Consider the following 23471-nt stretch of genomic DNA (forward strand, 5'->3'; position numbering starts at 1 on the left):
CATACTGGAGTGGGCAAAGTATTTTGAGAGAACCACAAGGATGCACCTTGACTTCTCAATAGCTTTAAAAAGAGCTGATGCAACCTCTTCTCCCATGATCTCATCCAATCTAAAGGTACGAATCCCTTTCTGATACAAAGCTGCATAGAGATGATCTGTGAAATTGTATCTGGTATCTTCACCCTTAAAGCTCAAGAAAACTTCATAATCCCATGAACCAATAGAAGTACAAGTAGAAGATGCCCTTCGTCGATCCATCCCAACAAGGTTCTTCTCAACATGTAAGAATTCCAGATTTAAACTCTTCCAAACAGTGGAAGTAATCTCCTCAATAACATGAGCCTCAGGCCTGTAAGTGGTAAAGCATGACACAAGTGGTGAGTCAACAGTTACAAACACCAGCAAACATGAAGTACACTGGATTATATATGCTTTCAACTTTATTTAGAAAACCAGAATTATGGGGAAATAGAATGCAGTGAAGGAATAAGGTTGGAATACTTGGATCACATATTCAGGTGTTTTCATAGAGGATCAATAGTATGAAAACATGTAATCTTTTTAGCTGGCATGAGCTACATGTTTTTCAATCCTTCAACAACAAGGGATATTATACTTGGGCAATCCTTTGTCATTTGTTCAAGCTCCATTAGAATACCATAAATAAAGAGGTCTTCTATGGAAACCGTTCTCCCTTATTCATCTTTTCTGACCTCCATCCCACACAGGAAGGGCAATCACTCTCTTCTTATATGATATTGGCCTTTATTTGAAACTTAAAACACTTTCATTAGGTCTATTACAAGATGATAATTGTAAGTATGAGAAAATACTAAGGTTATGTTTGATTCCCGAAAAATTCGAGGGAAAGATTAAATAAATTAAAAACGTATAAATTTCTAACTAATCTTAATTATTGTTGAATAGGATAATTAAATATGATAAAATCATTTTCCTTAAACATTTTTTTCTTTCCTTGGTATTTTCCGGAACCTAAAATAGCCTAAAAGAACCAAAGACTGGTTGTATGACTTGGCCTCCCAACATTTGAAACTTAACATACTTACCTTCTTGAAAGAGTATTGCCCTGCGATTATTGGAGAAACACTTTTTCTGTGTTCTTTTATTAAAGAGGATATAAAGATCATAAGTTTGGAAAATAGTCTGTTAATCAATACTCCCAGTCAGGAGGAGATATAAGATTTTGACTTTTTAGGATAAGATAACAATGTTGATTATAACCTTAAAAAGATTTCCGATTTATCATCAGGTACAAAACCTAATGGATACTTGCAGAAAAAAATGCTATATTTACCCATTCTGTAAAATCCATCCGCTAATATTCGCCACCATCGTCAACGCTTTCCTCCACCTCTGAATCTTCTGCATCCCCTCCCGGTCTGCATTTTTTTCATGCATTTCAAATGCTTCTTCGTAACTCCCAGTCTGTCCTCGCACACGAAATGGTTCCACATGGTAGAAAATCGGAAAAACTAATTTTCCCATTTTCTGCCTGCAGTCCATGATCTTTGCCAGTTCATCCAAACACCACCTAGAACGGGCATAGTTTTCCGACAGAACTATGAGGCAAATCCTTGACTCTTCAATAGCTTTTAAAAGTTCTGGTGCAATCTCTTCTCCTCTTCCTAGCTCTTCGTTATCCCTAAAGGTACGAACTCCTTTCTGATTCAAAGCTCTGTAGAGATGATCTGCAAATTTATGACGGGTATCTTCACCCATAAAGCTCAAGAAAACATCGTAATTCCAACCACGAGTAGAAATAGAAGAAAAAGACGCTCTTTGACTTTGAGGGTTTGCAAAAGCCATCCACTCTTTACTATGAGACGTCACTCAACTTAGCTTAAATTGCAGGCAATTTCTTCATAAAAGCGGCAAGAAATTGCGGGAAAACGCTGGTGGGTAGAAAAGACAGGGATGAAGTCTGCCTTGGAAGGTGGGTATGCTGTGTGCTAAAATTCTTGTGCAGGTCTCCAGTGGATGTATCATGTATCAAATATAAAAATAGATTTCAATATTTTTAATTATTATTTTATTTTAAATATAATAAAAAATACATGATATGCTCATCAAAAAACCTGGCTTTAGCATGACACAAGGCTTTGACTATTTTTTTTATTAGGAGAAGAGCCTACAAAGTCGAATACCTTTCAATATTTTTAATTATCATTTTATTTTAAATGTAAGAAAAAGTTTGATTCCAGCTACTGCCCATCCACCTTAAAGAGATGCCTACGAAAAAAAATTGGCTTTAACATAATAAGGATCTTTGACTTTTTTTTAAAAAATTTAAATTTTATTTTTTAATTAGGAGAAGAGCCTACAAAGTAAAATACCTTTCAATATTTGTAATTATCATTTTATTTTAAATGTAAAAAAGAAGTTTGATTTAATTTGAGCTACCGCCCATCACCTTCATGAGATGCCTACGAAAAAAATTGGCTTTAACATAATACAAGGATCTTTGACTTTTTTTTTTAATTTTAATTTTATTTTTTAATTAGGAGAAGAGCCTACAAGGTAGAATACCTTTCAATATTTTTAATTATCATTTTATTTTAAATGTAAGAAAGAAGTTTGATTTGAGCTACTGCCCATCCACCTTCATGAGATGCTTACAAAAAAAAAAAACTAGCTTTAGCATAATATAAGGCTTTGACTTTTTTTTTTTTAATTAGGAGAAGAGCTTACAAAGTAGAATACCTTTCAATATTTGTAATTATCATTTTATTTTAAATGTAAAAAAGAAGTTTGATTTAATTTGAGCTACCGCCCATCCACCTTCACAACATGCTTATGAAAAAAATTGGCTTTAGAATGATACAAGGCTTTGACTTTTTTTTTTTTTATTATTAGGAGAAGAGCCTACAAAGTAGAATGCCCTTCAACATTTTTAATTATCATTTTATTTTAAATATAAGAAATAAGTTTGATTCGAGCTACTGCCCATCCAACTTGGTGAGATGCTTACCAAAAAAAACTGACTTTAGCATAATACAAGGCTTTGACTTTTATTTATTTTTATTTCAAAAAAAAAATTTTTATTAGGAGAAGTTCCTAAAAAGTAGAATACCCTTTAATATGTTTAATTATCATTTTATTTTAAATGTAAAAAAGAAGTTCGATTCGAGCTACCGCCCATCCACCTTCATGAGATGCTTACCAAAAAAAACTAGCTTTAGCATAATATAAGGCTTTGACTTTTATTGTTTTTTAATTAGGAGAAGAGCTTACAAAGTAGAATACCTTTCAATATTTGTGATTATCATTTTATTTTAAATGTAAAAAAGAAGTTTGATTTAATTTGAGCTACCGCCCATCACCTTCATGAGATGCCTACGAAAAAAATTGGCTTTAGCATCATACAAGGATCTTTGACTTTTTTTTTTTTTAATTTTTTTTTTAATTAGGAGAAGAGCCTACAAAGTAGAATACCTTTCAATATTTTTAATTATTATTTTATTTTAAATGTAAGAAAGAAGTTTGATTTGAGCTACTGCCCATCCACCTTCGTGAGATGCTTACCAAAAAAAATTAGCTTTAGCATGATATACGACTTTGACTTTTTTTTTCTTTTTTTTTTAATTAGGAGAAGAGCTTACAAAGTAGAATACCTTTCAATATTTGTAATTATCATTTTATTTTAAATGTAAAAAATAAGTTTGATTTAATTTGTGCTACCGCCCATCACCTTCATGAGATGCCTACGAAAAAAATTGGCTTTAGCATAATACAAGGATCTTTGACTTTTTTTTTTTTAATTTTAATTTTATTTTTTAATTAGGAGAAGAACCTACAAAGTAGAATGCCTTTCAATATTTTTAATTATCATTTTATTTTAAATTTAAAAAAGAAGTTTGATTTGAGCTACTGCCCATCCACTTTCATGAGATGCTTACAAAAAAAAACTAGCTTTAGCATAATATAAGGCTTTGACTTTTTTTTTTTTTCAATTAGGAGAAGAGCTTACAAAGTAGAATACCTTTCAATATTTGTAATTATCATTTTATTTTAAATGTAAAAAGGAAGTTTGATTTAATTTGTGCTACCGCCCATCCACCTTCACGAGTTACAAAAAAAAATTGGCTTTAGAATGATACAAGGCTTTGACTTTTGTTATTTTATTAGGAGAAGAGCCTACAAAGTAGAATACCCTTTAGTATTTTTAATTATCATTTTATTTTAAGTGTAATAAAGAAGTTTGATTCAGGCTACCGCCCATCCAACTTCATGAGATGCTTACCAAAAAAATTGGCTTTAGCATAATACAAGGCTTTGATTTTCTTATTTTATTTTATTTTTATTTTTATTTTTATTTTTTTATTAGGAGAAGTGCCTACAAAGTAGAATACCCATTAATATGTTTAATTATCATTTTATTTTAAATGTAAAAAATAAGTTTGATTCGAGCTACCGCCCATCCACTTTCATGAGATGCTTACAAAAAAACTGGCTTTAGCATAATTCAAGGCTTTGCCTTTTTTTTTTTAAAATTATTTTTTATTAGGAGAAAAGGCTACAAAGTAGAATACCGTACAATATTTTTAATTATCATTTTTTTTAAATGTAAGAAAGAAGTTTGATTCTAGCTACCACCCATCCACCTTCATGAGATGCCTACAAAAAAAACTGGTTTTAGCATGACATACGATTTGACCAAACTGGGTTTTTTAGGAGAAGAGCTCTACAAATTCGATTGAAAGATGAACCGTAACAATCTTTAAAGTCAAACTTTGTAACATCTTTAGAAAAATCTGATCACCACCTAATCAACTTTATATTATAAATACATTTTTAAACTAGACAATCTTCTATTCTATTTCTTTCCTATAAATATGATGACAATCATAAATATTTAAATTCTGAGATAACTTCCAAATATCCTTAATTAATAACTTAATAGAATTAGAAATATTGCTCTTTTTATCATAACAATCTATTACTATTTTTGAGTCACCTTCAAACTCATTATTCTTATTAGCTAATACATTATCTCTTAAAATCATGCATTCTGCAATAATTATTGAAGAATTGCTTATATGCCTACTTGCAATCATTTGTATAGTTCTATTAGAGTTTCTAATAACCTATATATCCTAATGCACTTTTATTCTTTATCCTTGAACCATTAAAATTTAATTTGAATATTTCATTAATTAGAGGAATCCAACGAATCCATTTTTCAACTATTTAAAGAACATTGCGTCATTTGTTTTAAAGATAGGAATCAACCATTCCACCAAACTGGCATTAACATACAGGTTCTCATGCCCATATATCCATTGTCTCCAAGAAAGAAAGAAAGCCATGAAATCCTATAAAATTCATTTGATTTTTTTTTAATGAAATAAATGGTAATTTATTTATTTTGACGTTGAGTGTAAACAGATTAACCCACCGATCAAATAGTAACATGATAGTGAGCAAGTTCAAAATGGCACTTTACATGTTTCTCATGTTTCAAGTGATGATCAACTTGCTGATGTCCTTACCAAACCTCTTCCCAAGTCTCGGTTTCTTTCACTTAAATCCAAGATTGGTCTCGTCACCCGACCCCAATCTTGAGGGGGCATATTAGAGATGTCTCCCGATTCCTTCTCATAAATTGTTGTAATTGCTTTAGTTTGTTTAATTTTTGAATTTGTATTTTAAGTTACAGCTTACACTTATCTTTAAGGATAAGTTTCCAATCTGGTACAATCTCTTGTATTTATATCTGCTACTTTAATGAGAAGTCGTGCGTGGTATATTCCCTTTCCTTTGTTCCTTTGTTCCTCTGTTTCTCTCATTGTTATAAACAGATTAACCTACCGATCAAATAGTAACATATATTTATATATATAATTTAATTTTTAAAACACAAAATTTATTTTTAAAAAATAATTAAATATACTTATCTAAAATCTTTTTTATCTAAACTTTTTTTTAAATTAATAAAATAAATGTATAACACGCGAAGATTTTATTTTACTAGTGGACTAATTTTTCCATAAAATCTATTACTATTCTAGAACACGTTGATGACTAGCTTACTTATGTAATCAAAATATTTTTTTACAAAAACAAATAAAAAATTTTAATTTGATTTTTTCAAAGGAATGAAGAAAAATAGATTATGATAAAAAATGAATAATAAATAAGAATATTAAATAGATTTTATAAAATATTTTATGTGAATTTAGATAATAAAAATTTCATTACATATTATTATTTTTTATTTATAAATTTAACTTAAGATATATACTTTTTTTTGGAGGCAAATTCTCTGTTTTTTTTACTAGATTTTTTTTTTTTTAAATCATTAGTAAAACAAATTAGTAAATATAGCTTTATTTTTTAAATTAAAATTTGAGTGGGACGATGGGCTTACCCAGGAGAGAGAAGGAAAAAGGAAGATAAGAAGGGGTACAAACAGTTGTACCATTAGTAGGTTTCTTTTACCTATAGGAACCATAGAATTTTCCTTATTGTTAACCATAAAATGTAAAGTTTGTAACATAAAATAATATTTATGGAAGCATTTTATATACATGCCCACAGTAATGAAAAAACATTTAGAGTACATATCAACAAGGGTTGTCTTTAAACCAAGAAAATTGGATGCACCTATGTCAAGATTGATAAACAAAATGATTCAATAAGAGGAAAGAAACATTATAACAAAACATTACAAAATAAAAAATAAATAAAAAATAAATAAATAAACTCACACTGCCACTACCCATTAAGGAATGATTATATTGGGAATCAAAGTAGTAATTTTAAGATTATGTTTGGTTTCCAAAAAACACCGAGGAAAGAAAAAAATGATAAGAAAAATTATTTTCTCATGTTTGGTTGTTACATGAAAAATTCTAAAAAAAAGTCAAATATAATTAAAACTAGTTAGCAAATTATACATTTTAAAATTATTTAATATTTATATCAACAAGTTAAAATATATAAAACGAGTTTGAAGTAATAAAAATAATTTATTAAGTTTTAATCTTCTTTTTTTCTTCATTTTTTTTATTTCCTTGTTCTATTCCTTTATATTTTGTTTCCCTTGCATTTTTCCTCAAATTTTTTGAAAACCAAACATAGCCGAAAAGTCAAAATATAATGTTGAAAGCCCAACAAAATGGCTTCAGTTGCATCACACCAAAACAAACTATTGGCCAATGTTTAGCTCATATTGTAGTGTATCTTATTACATCTTTGATGTTATAAATTTGTTAAGATTGGATAATTCAAATTTCAATGATGTATAAATGTATTGATATTCATTAGTATTCTTATCTAACCGTCAAGCGTGCCCCTCCAATTTGTGAGCTTGTTCATCCAATTTCCTATATTAGTATTCAACTTGATTTTGTAGTTGTCCAATCCTCAATTTAGTTGTAATGTCCTCTATATAAGTTGTGTTGAGTAAAGGTGTTAATCGCCTCACTATGATCAAGTCCTTGAACATAACTGAACTTGTTACCAAGAACATCAAAACAAATATCATCTATAGTTATTTGTCCTCATCGTGATGAAGGGCTCAGAGCCTTGAGTGTGCAAATGTTCAATCATCTTTCTCTATAATTCATATGAGCATTATCTCTTAGCAAAATTAGAAAGAGAGATTATTTTTACAATTGGATAATTATTTTTATTCATAGTCCAAATAAGCCTTTATCCTAATGATTAGAAGCTCATTCCCCTAAATTCTTAGGAAAGTAAAATAAAACCATAAAAAATTATGACACATAAAAAGCAATTTATTGTTGAAAAAATATCCATGATGTTTTAATCATTTATCAACTCTATTATCAATTAAATATTTACTCAAAATCATAGTTGAAAGTTAATTATAAGTAAGAATTGATATAAATAAATATAATTAAATTAAGAAAAATTTATATGATACCGACCAAAGGTGAGAAAAAAATTAGATCATTAAATTAGGGGAAAAAAAAACAAAACCTTTTCTAGATAGGTAAGAAAGTTATAAAAAGACCAAGTCTAAACCCCCCCTCCCCCACCTTCAATTATTATCTCAGTATTTGTTCTTGACCTATGTAGTCTACTCACTTGTGTGAATGCTTTCATGAAAATTCTACTGCTCCAACATTAAATGCCATTGACTACTGAGCATGCAAGGAAACTAAATAGTTGGCAAGACTACAAATAAGCAATGATGGGACCACGAAGACACCACGGTGCATGGAAAACCAAGTGACAATACCACTATTCTACTGATAATATTAACAATGGACCAAGACTACAAACATTTAGAGTAGGTTTAAGCAATGATGGGACCACAAAGACACCACACGGCACATGGAAAACGAGTGACAATACCACTCTTCTATTGATAATACAAACAATATACCAAGACTACAAACATTTAGAGTAGGTTTAACCGTTATTTTAGGAAATGTTTTTAATATTTTTAATACTTAAAAATTTTTATCTTTCAAATTCTAAAATTACTTCCTAAAATCACTATCAAACGCATGAGATTGTGTGAGTCTGAATAAGGTTGTGTGTGACATCTCCATGTTTCATTAGATGACAAGTGAGATGCATGTAGCAATTCCATGACAATAACAACTTTGACTCAAGTGCTCTTGGAAGAATTGTTCACATTCATTGCCATTTTCTTATTATTTCATGCTTTTAGGCCAGAAGTGTACTCAATTAGGTTTGATTATGTGATGATTCATTTATAACGCAATAAATGGATATTCTATTTCATAACGACAAAGGAAAAAAAATATATATCAATGCATTCAAAATTTTTTTGAAAATGAAGGCTTTTGTAATTTGAAACTTGTTATGATTAATTAAGAGAATTGTCTTTTCTTTTAAATGATTTGTGAGATGTTTCCTTACTTTGTCTTTGTTGTGATAGTGGAAGCTTTCATGCAAACAAGGTTAATTCAAAAACATAAAGATAAAACAATCATACATACGGTACACGAGGTTTTAACGTGGTTTGGCCACCCATGCCCAGTGATGAAAAAATCGGAAAAAATCGTCAAAATATCAATGATATTTCGGATATCGGATGTGGCCGAAATGAAATCGACCACTGATTATCGATTAGAGGATTTTTTTGGCAAAAAATCGAAAATATCAGCCATATATTGCTGATATTTAGCTAAAAACCCAAAATTTTGTTGAAAAAACAGAAATGGGGAGCACGTGCAAGTGGAGGAATTTTTTCCTCAAAAAAATGGCAATTTAAAAAAAAATCATTGATTTTTTTCGCGATTTATCGATGATTTTTTGGGTGATGCCATTTTTTTACAGTGTTTTTTTATTTTTAAATTATCTTTCATTTCAAATTTATATTATCATTTTATTTTATCTTATCCTTTTATTTTTTTTAACTACTTTTCATATTTATCTCATTAATCCTATTTTTAAAATTTATTATTACTTCACTCTTAAAATTTTTTTATATTTATCATTTCAATTTTATTTATTTTTTATTTTTTATTTTAAAATATTAAAAATATAATTTTACCCAAAAAATTGCTACAATATCAAAATTAAGGAAGTTCTAATATTTTATAAATTAAAATTAATTTGATAAGATAAATTATTAATAATTTTAATTATTTAAATAAATTAATGTTAGTAGAAAAAGTTGTTACCACATATTTTTAATAAAATATTTTATATAAATTAATTTAATTTTTCATTTAAAATGTAATAAAACATGCTCTAATAAAATTACTTTAAATTTTTTTAAATATATGAATATAAATATATTAAAGGAATTTAAGCTAATGTTTTTATAAAAATTTGTTAAACATTATCTTTAATTGTACTTATGTCAATTACACTTAGTAAACAACTTTAATATGTGTAATATTCCTTAATTTATCATTGTTTTAAAAAGTTTTCTAAGCATTTTCGTTAATTTTGAATCATTTATGTTCAATCGACATTTGTGTAAAAATATCCACCGATATTTTTGATATATCTGTGTTTACCGATATTTTAAACCTTGACTATGCCTACGTCCACGAATGAGAGAGAATCATTCCATTATACAATAGAATATATTCATGTTTACCGATATTTTAAACCTTGACTATGCCTACGTCCACGAATAAGAGAGAATCATTCCACTATACAATAGAAAATATTACAAAGAAGAGAACCAAATACAACTATTGGGTTGGGAAAACATCTCATGCTTCCCCACTCCTTGTATCCATACCCTACCACGAGCCCTCTCATTCCTCGAGGTACCTCTCGTTCTTCCTCACATCTCTATCCACCTCGTATAGTCTCTATAGACACATCTCCATCTCATGACTCTTTCCTCTCATGACCTAGAATATTTATAGAGATATTTCCAGTAACTTTCCTCATTCTATAAGGAAATCTAATATTATAATAATATATTAACTTAGGAAAGATTTTATACAATATTCTTTACAAAAAAAAAATCTTTACTAATTAGGAATTTGAGATAATTCTCAACAATCTCTACCTTGTACCAAATTCCATGAAGCCAATCTTCAATCTCTCCATGACACATTTTTTTGTATCATATCACCACGAGAGAGTAATTGACTTCGCTTTCAACTAAAATTCCTTTTGTCTTCATCTTATGTGCTCTTTAATCTTTTGCTTTTCCAGAAATCTTCAATCCAAAGCTTTGATACCAGTTTGTTGTGATAGGGGAAGCTTTCATGTAAACAAGGTTAATTCATGAACACAAAGATAAAATAATCAACACAAATAGTACACGAGGTTTTAATGTGGTTCGGCCAACCATGCCTACGTCCATGGATGAGAGAGAATCATTTCACTATATATACAAAAAGACCATTACAGAGGATAGAACCAAAACATTACAGAGGACATAACCAAATATAATTATTAGGTACTTGAAATATCCCATGTTTCCTCACTTTTTGTATCCATACCCTACCAGGAGCCCTATCGCTCCACTGAGTACCTCTCGTTCTTTCTCACATCTCTATCCACCTCGTATAGTCTCTACATGCCCATCTCCATCTCATAACTTTTTCCCATCATAACCTAGAATATTTATAGAAATATTTCCAACAACTTTCCTTATTCTATAATGAAATCTAATATTACAATAATATATTAACTTACGAAATATTCTATATAATGTTTTTTACAAAAAAGAATCTTTACTAATTAGGAATTTGGGACAGTTCCCAACAGTCTTTTTATGTTGATGAGATTTTATTGGTTGATAATAACACCCATTCTTATGATGAATGGGTGGTTTTCCTCTGCCTTTTTATGGACATAGAGAAGCAAGTTTTGTGCTTATAGCTAAGATCATAAGGGATTGCTCAAAGGCTTTTCAATATGTCTCAAGAGACATACATTAAGAAGATTTTAAAAAGATTTGAGACACACGATTGCAAACCCATAGAAGCTCTAACAAAAAAATGTTATACTTTGGGCCTTGATGAATGCCTTATGTGAGGTAAAGTGAAAAAAAAAAAAAAAAAAAACAAGAGTTTCCTATGCAACACTCAAAAATATTATGCATGTTATATTATGTACTCAACTTGACATATGTTTTAAAATCAGATTGATCAATTGTTATAAGAGTAAGCCAAGACTTGTTCAAGAACAAACCATCAAGAGGATTTTTTATAGTCTCCTAGGCATGATAGATCTTGTTCTATAATATCAAGGTGGAAACCTAATATTGATAGAATATTATGATGTAGACATGACTAGTGCCATAAATTCATGGTCTTGATACATGTCTACTAGCAATGTGATGGTCGATCCTCTTACTAAAACTATTATGAGAGATGTTTTGTATACTTATGTTAGAAGTTTAGAACTTCATAAATTTTGATGTATATTTGGATATAATTTTTTACTAACATTTTTAGCTATGAGTATTGTTTGCATGTGTGCATTATGAATATGAATTCCTTGGATAATTAATACCATATATGGCATAAGTTGTTTCCTTTTTTATTTTTCATCAAGCTTACATTGGCCCCTTAAATGGCTATGTTCAAACAAGAAGCAAGATGATAATTCTTTTGTCACTAAAAAACCTGGCAAAATCAATCAAATTTAGAATGTTAATTGTCTTAGTTGGGCTAAGATGAACACTTGTAACAATCAAATATGAAGTTATTCAACAATTCCATAAACCATGAATGAAGTTGAATGCAAGATCTTATACATGAGTTTGATAAGTGATTAGGCTAAAAATCTCAAGTTAAACTCTTTTGAGGCAATTAGACTAAGATTCATACAACTTATGAACGTGATAAAGTCATCCTAGCTGCGGATTTGACATAGTATATATATATATACTATATGTGCTATTTATGACTATTTAAGGGAGTGGTTGGATATGTCCCTGCTCCAACAATATGTGAACCCTAATGAACTATTAAATAGATGTTATACCCTTGAACTTAAAACTATGTCATGAAATAAGGGTTAGATGTCTTCAACTGAGCATGTTATCCAAGGGTTATGATAGATACAATCCAATGGGACATGTTTAGAAAGTTGTTAAGTTTTAATGGATTGCATGAGTGACTAAGGATTATTGTCACTAACGCATCTTTATTATAGCTCATAGTGTAAACAATTATATATATAGAGGTTAAAAATGTTTGATCTAGTGTTTTTAGTGAGCTTAGGTTCTAGATGAGATATTTTTTTAGTTATGTGTTATGTTAGATGGGGATATAACATAAGCACTCATATTCTTCATCTTCTTATTGTATTGCACATTTTTTTTTATATGGTGAGAAGATTAGACATGAGATTTAGAGAAGAAAGTTCATTTTATGGAAACCAATGTGAATGAGAGAATAAATTCTAAATCAATTTTGGACTTGATCTATATTCATTACCCATGTTTGGGTAAGGTTGTTTGAATTGAATTCAAAATGTGTTTTTGAATTCATATAATTAGAGAGAGATCTATCAATTGATTTAAATTCATACATGTATTTATCTTACACTAGATTATATTCTATAAAAAAAAGTGACCATTGGTGTAAGTTACTAATCAAATCATCAAGCCTCTACTAAGAGGTATTTATTCGATACTATCTATATGTAAAAGCAAAATAGATGATAATCCAAAACTTTATTCATTCTATAAATGAAATGACACAAATCTTGGAAAATCACCAAAGGAAGTCAATAAACATGTAAAATGCTCACTAGGATGTACTAATAAAATAACAACTTTAAGAACGAAAACACTTTCAAATTGTGGCTTACCTTAAAACCTAATTCAATAGCTACATATGATACAAACAACACTAAAATCTAATTATAAAAGGCATTAAAAAATATTAAAAGATTTATGTAAAATTGATTTATATACTAGTGGATCATTTTTTAGCCATTGGATTAAGGGTTCTCCTTCCTATTTAAATCCATATTTTCATTTTAGGTTGTGAAGAACACTAGTAATCATTTTCTCACTCCCTTGAGCTTTCTCTTCAATGCATGGTGGGTATGTTTGGTTGACAAGAAAATCCTTTCCATTTTTTATCTTCAAATAAGCTTTCCTATTGGATTTTATAAAAAATAAAATAAAATAATGGATTAATTCATTAGGGTTCTACCATCCATTTCCTTTGTTTTCATTTGGTTTAGGTTTGAGTTAAAATCCATTTTAATTTGTGCGAGTTCAAGAAGAGGTTGAGATCGACCTTGGTATGAACTCCAAGTGTGCCTCGAAAGAAGAAGGTGGATAGTTGAAGTTGAAGGGTGCTAGTCAAGTGCTCTTGGAAGGATTAGTGGACTTGAATTATGTAAAACCTTGTACTTAGTTGTTGTTCTTCATAGTGGATGTTTTTTATCGCTTGTAGGCTCGTGATTTTTGAACTCTTCAGAGATTTCCCACATCAAATCTCGGTGTTATCGCCTTATTCTCTCTATTTCTTCATTAGTTAATTTTCTTGGTGCTTATCTTAGCTGAGAAATTTATCCTATCTTAATGAGTGGATTAATAGGCAATTTGAACTACAATTTGATGTTCTTATCCTTGAAATTAATGGTTTTAGAATTTTCAGCTTTTTTTTTTTAGTTCGAAGTAAAGGGTATTTGGAGTTGTGTTTAAAATAGTTGGAATTAATGAAAACTCTTATTGGGGAGTATCATTAGATTTGTATATGAATTGAATTAATATACTTGTTTAGAGAGTGCTTGATGCATTCATTCTTGCATGTGATTTGACTTGTTTATTGTAAAGAATTCAAAGAGAAAGATATTAACAATAGAAAATCTGAGGAGAAAGAATCATTCTTAGGGGATGATTGCTAATCTCTATTGTCCTAAATACTAAACATCAATTATATATATAGCAACTTTGGCCAATAAAAACTAGAAATTACTACGATTTTCGTAGTACTTCGAGTATTGTCCTCATTGAATTGGCCAATGGAAGTTGTCAAAACTAAGTGATTTTTTTATATCTAATTCTTTAAATTGAGAATATATGAAATTGATTTGAATAAATTTGAATTCACTAAAATAAATCTGATTAAATTTCAAGAGCATTATTGATTTCCAACTAAAATGATTCAAGATGGGGTTTCTACAATCCAACTTTGAGCATAAGGTATTTAGAATGTATTATCAAACGTGATCAACTTGATTTCCATACCTCAAAGTTGTGTTTATATTTTTAATTTTAATGTTTTATTCCATTTTCAATTACTTAATAGATGAATGGATATGAAATCTGGGTGTCGGTCTAGGATTTTTAAGCTTTTAACAATGAAAAAACCTAAAATAATTGGGGATCAAGAACTAGCAAGAATACCTAGTATTTAGAGGGTATTTTGATTTCAATGCCAATGTTTTTTTAAACTTCATTTAATCCATTATTAAGTTTGATACACCATTAGTTCCCTTTGGCACTAATCTTAGGCTTTCATGTTTCACATCCCAAAATGGCTTTTTAGCCTTTCATGTGTGTGTTTTCACATAACAAATCATTAAAGAAAGATAAAGACCATTCTTGAATTTAAAGAAACTAGAAACCTTAATTTTATTAATCTAAAGAAAAGAAAAACCAACTAAGACCCTTCAATGTCTTTTTCTCTCCCAATAATCTTCAAAGAATTCTCTATGTCTCTTTCCAAAACCTAAAATTAGGGTTTTTATAGCAAAATAAAAAACTAACTTGTGACATACTTATTTCCCAAAATTACCTAAAAATAACTAAAAAAGATAATAAAATTTTGATTTCTAGTTGTGTGGGGCCACTTAGACCTGATGTGGTGCCCAAGATGCAATTCCAAGGTAGAGAATGTGAAATCTCAAAGTGGTAGTGGTCCATTTTGATTTAGCATGATTTTGAAATGGATTTCAAAATGGTAAGTTGTGATCCTTCCTTTGGTAGTTTGTGATTTCAAATTAGGGCCTATTTCAAAATGGATTTTGAAATCATAGGTTGAGATCTTCTATTGTTAGTGAGTGATTTTGAAATTTAGGTCATTTTAAAATCATAAGTTGAATTTCAAAATCACCATTTTCAATTCAAAATGGTCCTTTATTTTTGCCTAATTTTCGAAATCATAAGTTGAATTTCAAAATCACCATTTCAAATTTGAAATGCTTCTTCAATTATGCCCAATTATCTTCAAATAGTTATAACTTCATCGTTTTAGTCCTAATTTATACACTGTTTGAAGATTTGGACTCCTGACTTCTTAAGCTTCAAAAAGATAGATGGCTTGCCCGAAATTGATCATGAGAAGTGCTTTAAAATTTACCTCGAAGTGAAAGTATGTGCAGTTGTTAGATCTTAAAATCTAATTCCCACGTTGAACTTCATCCTTTGGCCTCCAACCTTCTTTCGCATGTTTTCTTGCCCTTCATCTTTCTCCATAACCTTCATTTATCATCTCACATACTATGCACTACACCATTTTCATTTGCCAAAGCTCTCATCAAGCTTCACAATCCTTGGAGCTCCATTTACACATATTTAGCCCCTTCACTACCATAGCTAAAAGTTTCTTTTGCAACTTGCATCCTTTTCACCTCTTAAACTTAGAATTTAACTCAAGATATATGTTAGACTTATGGCTAGGATTAGCAATAATTCGAGCTAAGTTGTGTGAGTTGAACCTTTATATTGAATAACTCATTCTTTATATGTGCCAATAAAACACAATTTGTAGAATCAAGGTACTTTTTCAAATTGTTAAAAAACACTTATTCACCACACCCCTACTTCCCTATAGGTGTAATTCATAGTTAAGATTCATCCACAATTAGTACTAGATTGGGTTTATGCTACAAAAATCATTTTCAATAGTTAAATCTCAAATATGAAATCTCATCAAAAGGGTACTTCTATTGGGAGAGCACTTTTTTTTAATCAGCAAAAATCATTCCCATTGGAAAGTAAGAATGCATCATTTTTTCAAAATACAAATAAAAAATGTTTGAAACACCATTAAATTTGGTTGGTCTCCATCTAAGGTGTTGGATAGAGAAGGTGATTACTACTCAAAAAAATACTCTTTTATACCTTGAAACTAATTGTTTTAAACACTTTTGAGTAGTAGTTAATACCTTTTAACTCAATTGGCACATTAAGGAACCTAGCATGGGTTACTAATCAGTTTTTGGCAATTTTGGTGTTTTTGGTAGCTATTTGATCATTGAAACAAGCCAAGAATGAGGGAGAATTTTGTGAAATCCATGGCAATGCAAGTTGAAGCTCAAATACATGAAGAATTCGAGCTTTGGAGCACTTCATAGCCCTTTGCCAAGCTTGGCAATAGGTTGCCAAGCCAATCAGAGATGCAAGGAAGAAAACCAGAGGAAGAAATCCAGCAACCAATATTTTCGCATGGCTATGTGAAAATTTCGTATAGCATGCAAAATCAAGAAGAGGAGTAGTTGGAGGAATGAGAGCAGGACTAAGTGAAAGACAATTTCGCACACCCTGCGAAATAACCAAGAGGCATCCAAAGAATTTCTCACACTATGCGAAACCTTCCTATGCACCAACTCCGTTAGATTTTTATCTCCATATATTTTATGTAATTTCCTATTTTCTCCTTGTAATCAACCTAGATATTTTCTTTTATATCTTTTTATATCTTTTGGGAACATCTTTTGTAGACACACACACAGAGACACACAGATGAAAAGCATTTAACACTTGTAAATTCTCGTAGTAAGAAATATACAGAGCTTTTGCTCTACCTTTCCTTCTCATTTTGTTTTCACTTTTATTTCTAGACAAACAACCTTTGAGGATGATTTCTCAGGGGATGAGTGGCTAGGTTTTACGTTTCTTGGAGTGATGGAAGCTAGGTGAAAGACCTAAATGCAAAGGTGGGAGTTGTCCTTGCTTTAAATGAAAGTAGTTGTTAACCATTAATGGTTTTTATTTCAAGGTTTAGCTTTAAATCCGTTAAAATCACCTTGAATGGCCAATACTTGGTAAGCTTTTCAGATTCTATGGATGCTTATTGCTAGATCCATGGATGTCCATTAGTTATCATTTACGAGCCATTGGAAGGTGGTTCAAGGTGAGGGTCTTTAGTGTTTGAAGCCATTAATGGGAAGCAATTACCATTTTTCATGAACCCTTTGGATCAAAGCTTAATTGCTAAATACAAAACCGGTTCGGGAGATAACCATCCTTTATGTTATTGTCTCCAATGCGAGGAGAAGATCCGGAATCTCCCCCTTTGCCCAAGGAACCCGATCCTAGTGACCTAAAGCTCCAAGAGACCTTTTCTTTGTAGTTAACTTCACTTATTATTTTTTCTTAACTTAAAATCAATCTTTGTAACAACAATTCCATTTTCTTTAAAAGTTAATTTTCATAAGGAAAAGCATCATTTTATTTCCTTCACTAAAGTCAACTGTACGATGAAAACCCATCCCTGTGGACGATCATAAAGCCACTATACTATGTTAGCTATGCTACCCTAGTGTAAGGTGATTTAGGTTTTATAAATTTTGTTGATAACACCTTGTGAAACCAAGGTTTGGTTAATCTTGATTTTGATGATAATAAAACAAGGTTTAGAACTAATGATTATATTTCAAGTGTGATTAGGCAAGATGATTTCCAAAGTGGCAATCATAAAGACAAATCAAGTCAAGGAGAAATCATGAAGAAGAAGACAACCTCAAAGAGAAGCGTTTTTCAAGACCTAAGCTTCATAAGATCTCTTTGTGAGGTTGTTGGTGCACTAGGATTTTCATGCATTACATTCTTTACTTATGCACCAAAATCATCCAAGAGTTATTTTGTTTTAAATATTTTAAGAATTGGATGATTTCATGTTTTCAACTAAAACCTTATGTTAAATGTTTTTTAAACTTGTTTTAAAAGGTTTTAAGTTGAAAAAGTTGGTTGTTGAGCCAAAAAATGGCTCAACCGGTTGAACCGAATGAGGAACTGATCGAGGTTTGGGTCGACCCCCAGCTCAACCGGTCGAGGTCCGGGTCGACCCCTAGCTCAACCGATCGAGGTCCGAGTAGACCCCCAGCTCAACCGGTCGAGAGTGCAAAAAACTTTTTCTTTCTTCCAAAACGGTTGTTCAACCGGTCAAGGTTGAACCTCAACCAATTGAGGTCCGGTTAAGGTCTAGTTGAGGCCCAACGGTCACTTGCTAAGCATTAAATGCTAACAGCTAGTCAACCGGTCGACCCTTATCGACCGGTCGAACCCCCAACGGCTAGTTTGGCTTTTTTTTCTTCTATAAAAGGCTCCAATATTCATTGTTTCAGGAGCTTAACCTCCCCAAACCTTTCTTGAATATATTTGAGCCTTGGAAGAGTGTTTTTGAGTGCACCATTATTCTAAAACTTGTATATCTTTAATGCACCATTCAATCCTAGTTTTCTTGTATCATTTGAGCTTAAAGTTTTTGTACTAGGATTTTGTGAGATCATTTATTTGTAAATCTTTAAGAGGAAGTTTCTCAAGTGTGGGGTATCACTTGAGGGGTTGTTCAAGAGTGGGATATCTCTTTAGAAGTGTAAAGGGTGCTTGGAGCCAAAAGTCCAAGAGGGTGAATTGGAACCATAATCCAATTGTATTGCTTGAAGGCTTGGTTTGGAAGCCTTGAATTAGTGGAACCTCAAGCTTGGGATTGAAGCTAAAGGAGAGTGGATGTAGGTCAGGTTGCATCAAATCACTATAAAATCTTGTGTTTGCATTCTCTCTTCCCTACTCTTTTGATTTATATGCAATTGTCTTTATATTGTTGCATATAATTGTCTCTTACATTCACATAGTTTAAATTAGCAAAAAGAGACCATCACCCTATTCACCCCTCCCCCCCTCTAGGGTGATTACCATAGGTTGGATTAGCCTATTTTTTCTAACACACCCGTCTGGGCCAGAATCAAATGGCACAACTGCAATGGGGACGAATCAGAAGGTAGATTAACAAATGTTGTCAAGCCTAATTTGAAATGGTATAGAAGTGAAAATGATGCTAATAAGAACAATGCAAGGGTCATGTATTTATTTTCAATGTCATTAGCATGGATGAATTTTGAAAGATTGCTACATGCACTTTGGCTAAGGGGGTTTAGGATATTCTCCAAGTGACTCATGAAGGAAACAATGTTGTTAGTGTCCAAACTTCAAATGTTGACCTTTAGGTTTGAGACCATTAGGAGATTTTCATACAAAATTGAAGGATAGTATGAATTCTAGTTTTAATCTTGGTGAACCTATTCCTAACTTTAAAGTTATAAAAAAAAAAAAGAAATAAATAAGATCTCTCTTGAAGAGATTTAGAGCAAATGTGACCGCCATTGAGGAGTCTAAGGATATTAAATCGTTAAAGATGAATCTTGAATCAATTAGGAAAAGGAAATGAGTTGCTTTAAATGCTATTAAAGAATAGTCTCTAAGTTTTAAAAGTGATGATGAGAAAATGCCAAAATGAAAATTTACAAGGTTTGCTAAAAAGATTCAAGAAGTATATGAAATTAAGAAAATCCAAGAAAAAAAATTAAATAATGCTTAAAAAATAGAGAAAATCAATGGGAAAAGAGAAAAATATGGAGAAAGGCCTGAAAAAGGAGCTTGAAATTGAATGTTTTAAATGTAGCGAAGACGGTCATTTTGCATTTGAATGTCCCTCAAAGGATAAAAGGTCATACAAACAACTTGGAGTGAATTCGAATCTAATTAAACAAGTGAAAATAAATTAAATGAATGTTGTGAGTGCATTAACTTCATTGTCTTTGTGACAAATGTCAATAGATAACCTCCCTTAAAAAACCTTTAAGTGAGTTAAGTGACTTCGATGATAATGACATGAGTTTTCACATAGCTTCTAAGATACTTTACAAGGAATGTTTAAGCCTAAAAAAGGAACATGTCAAGAAAAATTCCTACTATGAGTGATTAATGAAGCCATAAATTTCATTCTTCTTCAACAGCTAGTCCTTTAGGCTACTCTCAGATTTACAAGTGAGCATTAACAACTTTTTATTAGAAAGGTATGTTAAGTGAAATAAATAAGTTTTGTGGCATAATGTGTTGTATGTTAAAGAAATAAAGAAGCAAGAACCTTGAATCCATTAATCATTTCAAAATTAAGAGACTAGGCAAGTTTAACATATAAAAGTCATTTAGTAAAGTTATCTAATTAATGATCCATTTCTAACATAATATGTATCAATATGAAAGTTGTGAGCTCAATCACTCCTATGACTAAGTCAAACCTCATTATATAATATAGCAAGCATGCATTGCAATGACCAAAAGAGATTGCTCACTTTCTTCCACGATTATAATTTTTTTTTTTAAATTTGAAAGGTATTAATAACCATAAACTCTAACGCCTTCCTAATGCTATGCACTTAATAAGGTTTGCTAAAACCATTGCTCATTCCTTCACAAGATGTTATAATATCTCCATGGATTTTGCTAAAGGTCTACCACCTTTCAAAGGGAAACAAACTATAATGGTTGTTATATATTGTCTCATACAATAAAATCACTTTTGTCCCTTAACATACCCTTATACAACCTTTACAATAGCTTAACTTTCATGGGAAAATGTTGTCAAGTTGCAGTTATTATCAATACTTGCATATGTTATATTTAAGTAAATATCCATGCACACAATTAAATATTAAAATAAAACTTTGGTAAATAAATTAATTTTAATTATCTTTTTTTATATTCTACATTAGTTTATTTAAATAAAATTGATTGTTTTATTCTACTTATCCTAGTTTAAGACTATATATTTTACCTCTGAAATCTTTGATCTCATGATTTTTTACATCCATAAAATCTCTAGGGGACTTTGTGAGAGGTTTTCCATGTATGTTGCGTATTTCCTTATGCGAGTGGAGTTACTGAATTATTTAATAATTATCAATCTAATTAAAAAATTCATAAAAAAATTTGGTAATTTTTAGGCTAAAATCTAAGAACTACCTATACAACCCATCAGCCACCCCCACCATTGGTAGTTTCACGGTATGAGACATTAAAGTTTCATTTTCAAATTTGATTTAAGTGATTTTAAAAATATAAAACCATCAAGATAATTTTTATATCTTTTGTTGTAAATAAAATAAGGAAAACATGATCGCACTTATAAATTTTTAATAAAATTTATAATTAAATATGAGAAAAACATACATTTATAGATATTTTTAAATAAAAAATAATTATATATTACTATTTTTATATCCTTGAATATATCCAAATTAGATGGATTATCATTTTAATATTAAAGACGTCTTCAAGTTTTGAAAATTATTGTTACGTATTACAAATGTTATCATAAATATATTATTTTTTTCAATAAAATAACTTCAACAAATACGTTATTACTCATTTTATCATTCCTTAATGTTTTTTTTCCAGCATTTATGTGTTTTGATCAATTTTTATCTCATTAATTTTTTTGACTAAATTTTTGTCTAATAAATTTGATACTTCTAAAAATTCAACAATTGATATTTTTATAATTTATGATATTTTAATCTCTACAAGGCGAAATTTAAATAGGGAAATCATGCAACATTGAAATCAATGAATTAGTATTTTTCCCCTGGCTTGAATAATCTTATACAAAACTATCAGAGTGTTGGGTATCCCCTCAAAGTGATTGTGTCTTTCTTCTCCCAATTTCCATTTTTGAGGTCTTAACATATGAATCAACTTCCAAGTAAGAAGATTAAGCTCAAAGTGATTCCAAAGCAATTCAATGCGACATCAAGCTATGGAAAATCAAGTTTGGGTCAAGTAGAGATCACAAGAAAGGAGGAGATGAGAGATTGAAATTAGAACTAACTTTTCATAAGATGGTTCACTTGTATATTGATAATTGATTTAGTAGAGTTTGGTAGTCGGGAATGCTCCAATGGCTTTTCACCTTGAGACAAGGTTTTCCACATAAATGATTTGTGTTTAATTATGTGATTGTTTTTCAGCACTATAACATGATCATAACAAATAATGTGAAATTGAATTCGACTTTTATCTTTAAGCTTGAATCAAATTAATTGGTTTAGTCGAATCTCTTATTGATTGATTGAAGTGCTTCTTTACCTTAATAGAAGGATTTTTTGAAAAGTTTTTGGTAATAGCAAGGACACAACATTACCTTAGGAATATGTCAATTGATGCATTGAAAAAGTGGAAAATTTAAAGGTGAAATGATAATGTCTCTGCTCAAGGTAAAATTTCTAGCTCATAAAATTTGATAATTAAATCCTAAAGCTAAAATTAATGAGTAGAGAGTATATGATTCATAATTCAATAGAATAATTCATGGTTTGCCAACTTAACCATCTTCATTGGAGTTAGAAAGACTAATATTAGCTAATCAAGATGTTCAACTAAGCATATCAGCTGAAGTTCATCCAAAATTGAAAAGGAAGTGCTCTTTTACAGAAAAAGCAAAATAAATAAATAAAGATAGCAAAATGCTTTGAGACAAAAGAAAGAAAAGAAAACGAACCAGAAAGGTAGTAAGAAAGAAGTTGGCAAATAGAGTTTGAGAAGAGAAATATGAAATGCACTATAAAGAATTCAAATAGAACAATGTTGAATGCTTCCACTATGGTAAGAAAATGTTGGCACCGAAGGAAAAAATCAACTACAAGTAAATGTATATGCTAATCACGTACTAAGGCTATGTTTGGTTTTCAAAAAGTACTAATGAAATAAAAAAAAGTGTTATGAAAAATGGTTTTCTCATGTTTGGTTTCACCATGAGAAATACAAAAGAAAATCAAATATAGTTAAAATTTGTCAAAACTTCATATATTTTTAAATTATTTAATCTTTATATAATAGAGGGAAATAAATAAAATGAGTTTGAAGAAACATATAAAAATAATTTATTAAGTTTAAGCCTTTTTTTTTTTCCTTATACTTTTTCTCTTTATTTTCTTTTCCTCACATTTTTCTTCAATTTTTTGGGAACCAAACATAGCCCAAGATGATATTGAAGTGGAATAGAAAT

At 30.1% G+C, this 23471-nt stretch overlaps 1 protein-coding gene across 1 annotated transcript; it reads right to left on the reverse strand.

Annotated features, from left to right (window-relative positions):
- Nucleotides 1-1311: 1311 nt before the first annotated feature.
- On the reverse strand, nt 1312-1827 carry LOC117905624 (disease resistance protein RUN1-like). Its single transcript, XM_034818504.1, has one exon. It carries the CDS (start codon nt 1825-1827, stop codon nt 1312-1314), a length of 516 nt encoding a protein of 171 aa, XP_034674395.1.
- Between the last annotated feature and the right edge of the window lie 21644 nt (nt 1828-23471).

Source organism: Vitis riparia, chromosome 18, assembly GCF_004353265.1.
Source record: "Vitis riparia cultivar Riparia Gloire de Montpellier isolate 1030 chromosome 18, EGFV_Vit.rip_1.0, whole genome shotgun sequence".
NCBI classification, from domain to species: Eukaryota; Viridiplantae; Streptophyta; class Magnoliopsida; order Vitales; family Vitaceae; genus Vitis; species Vitis riparia.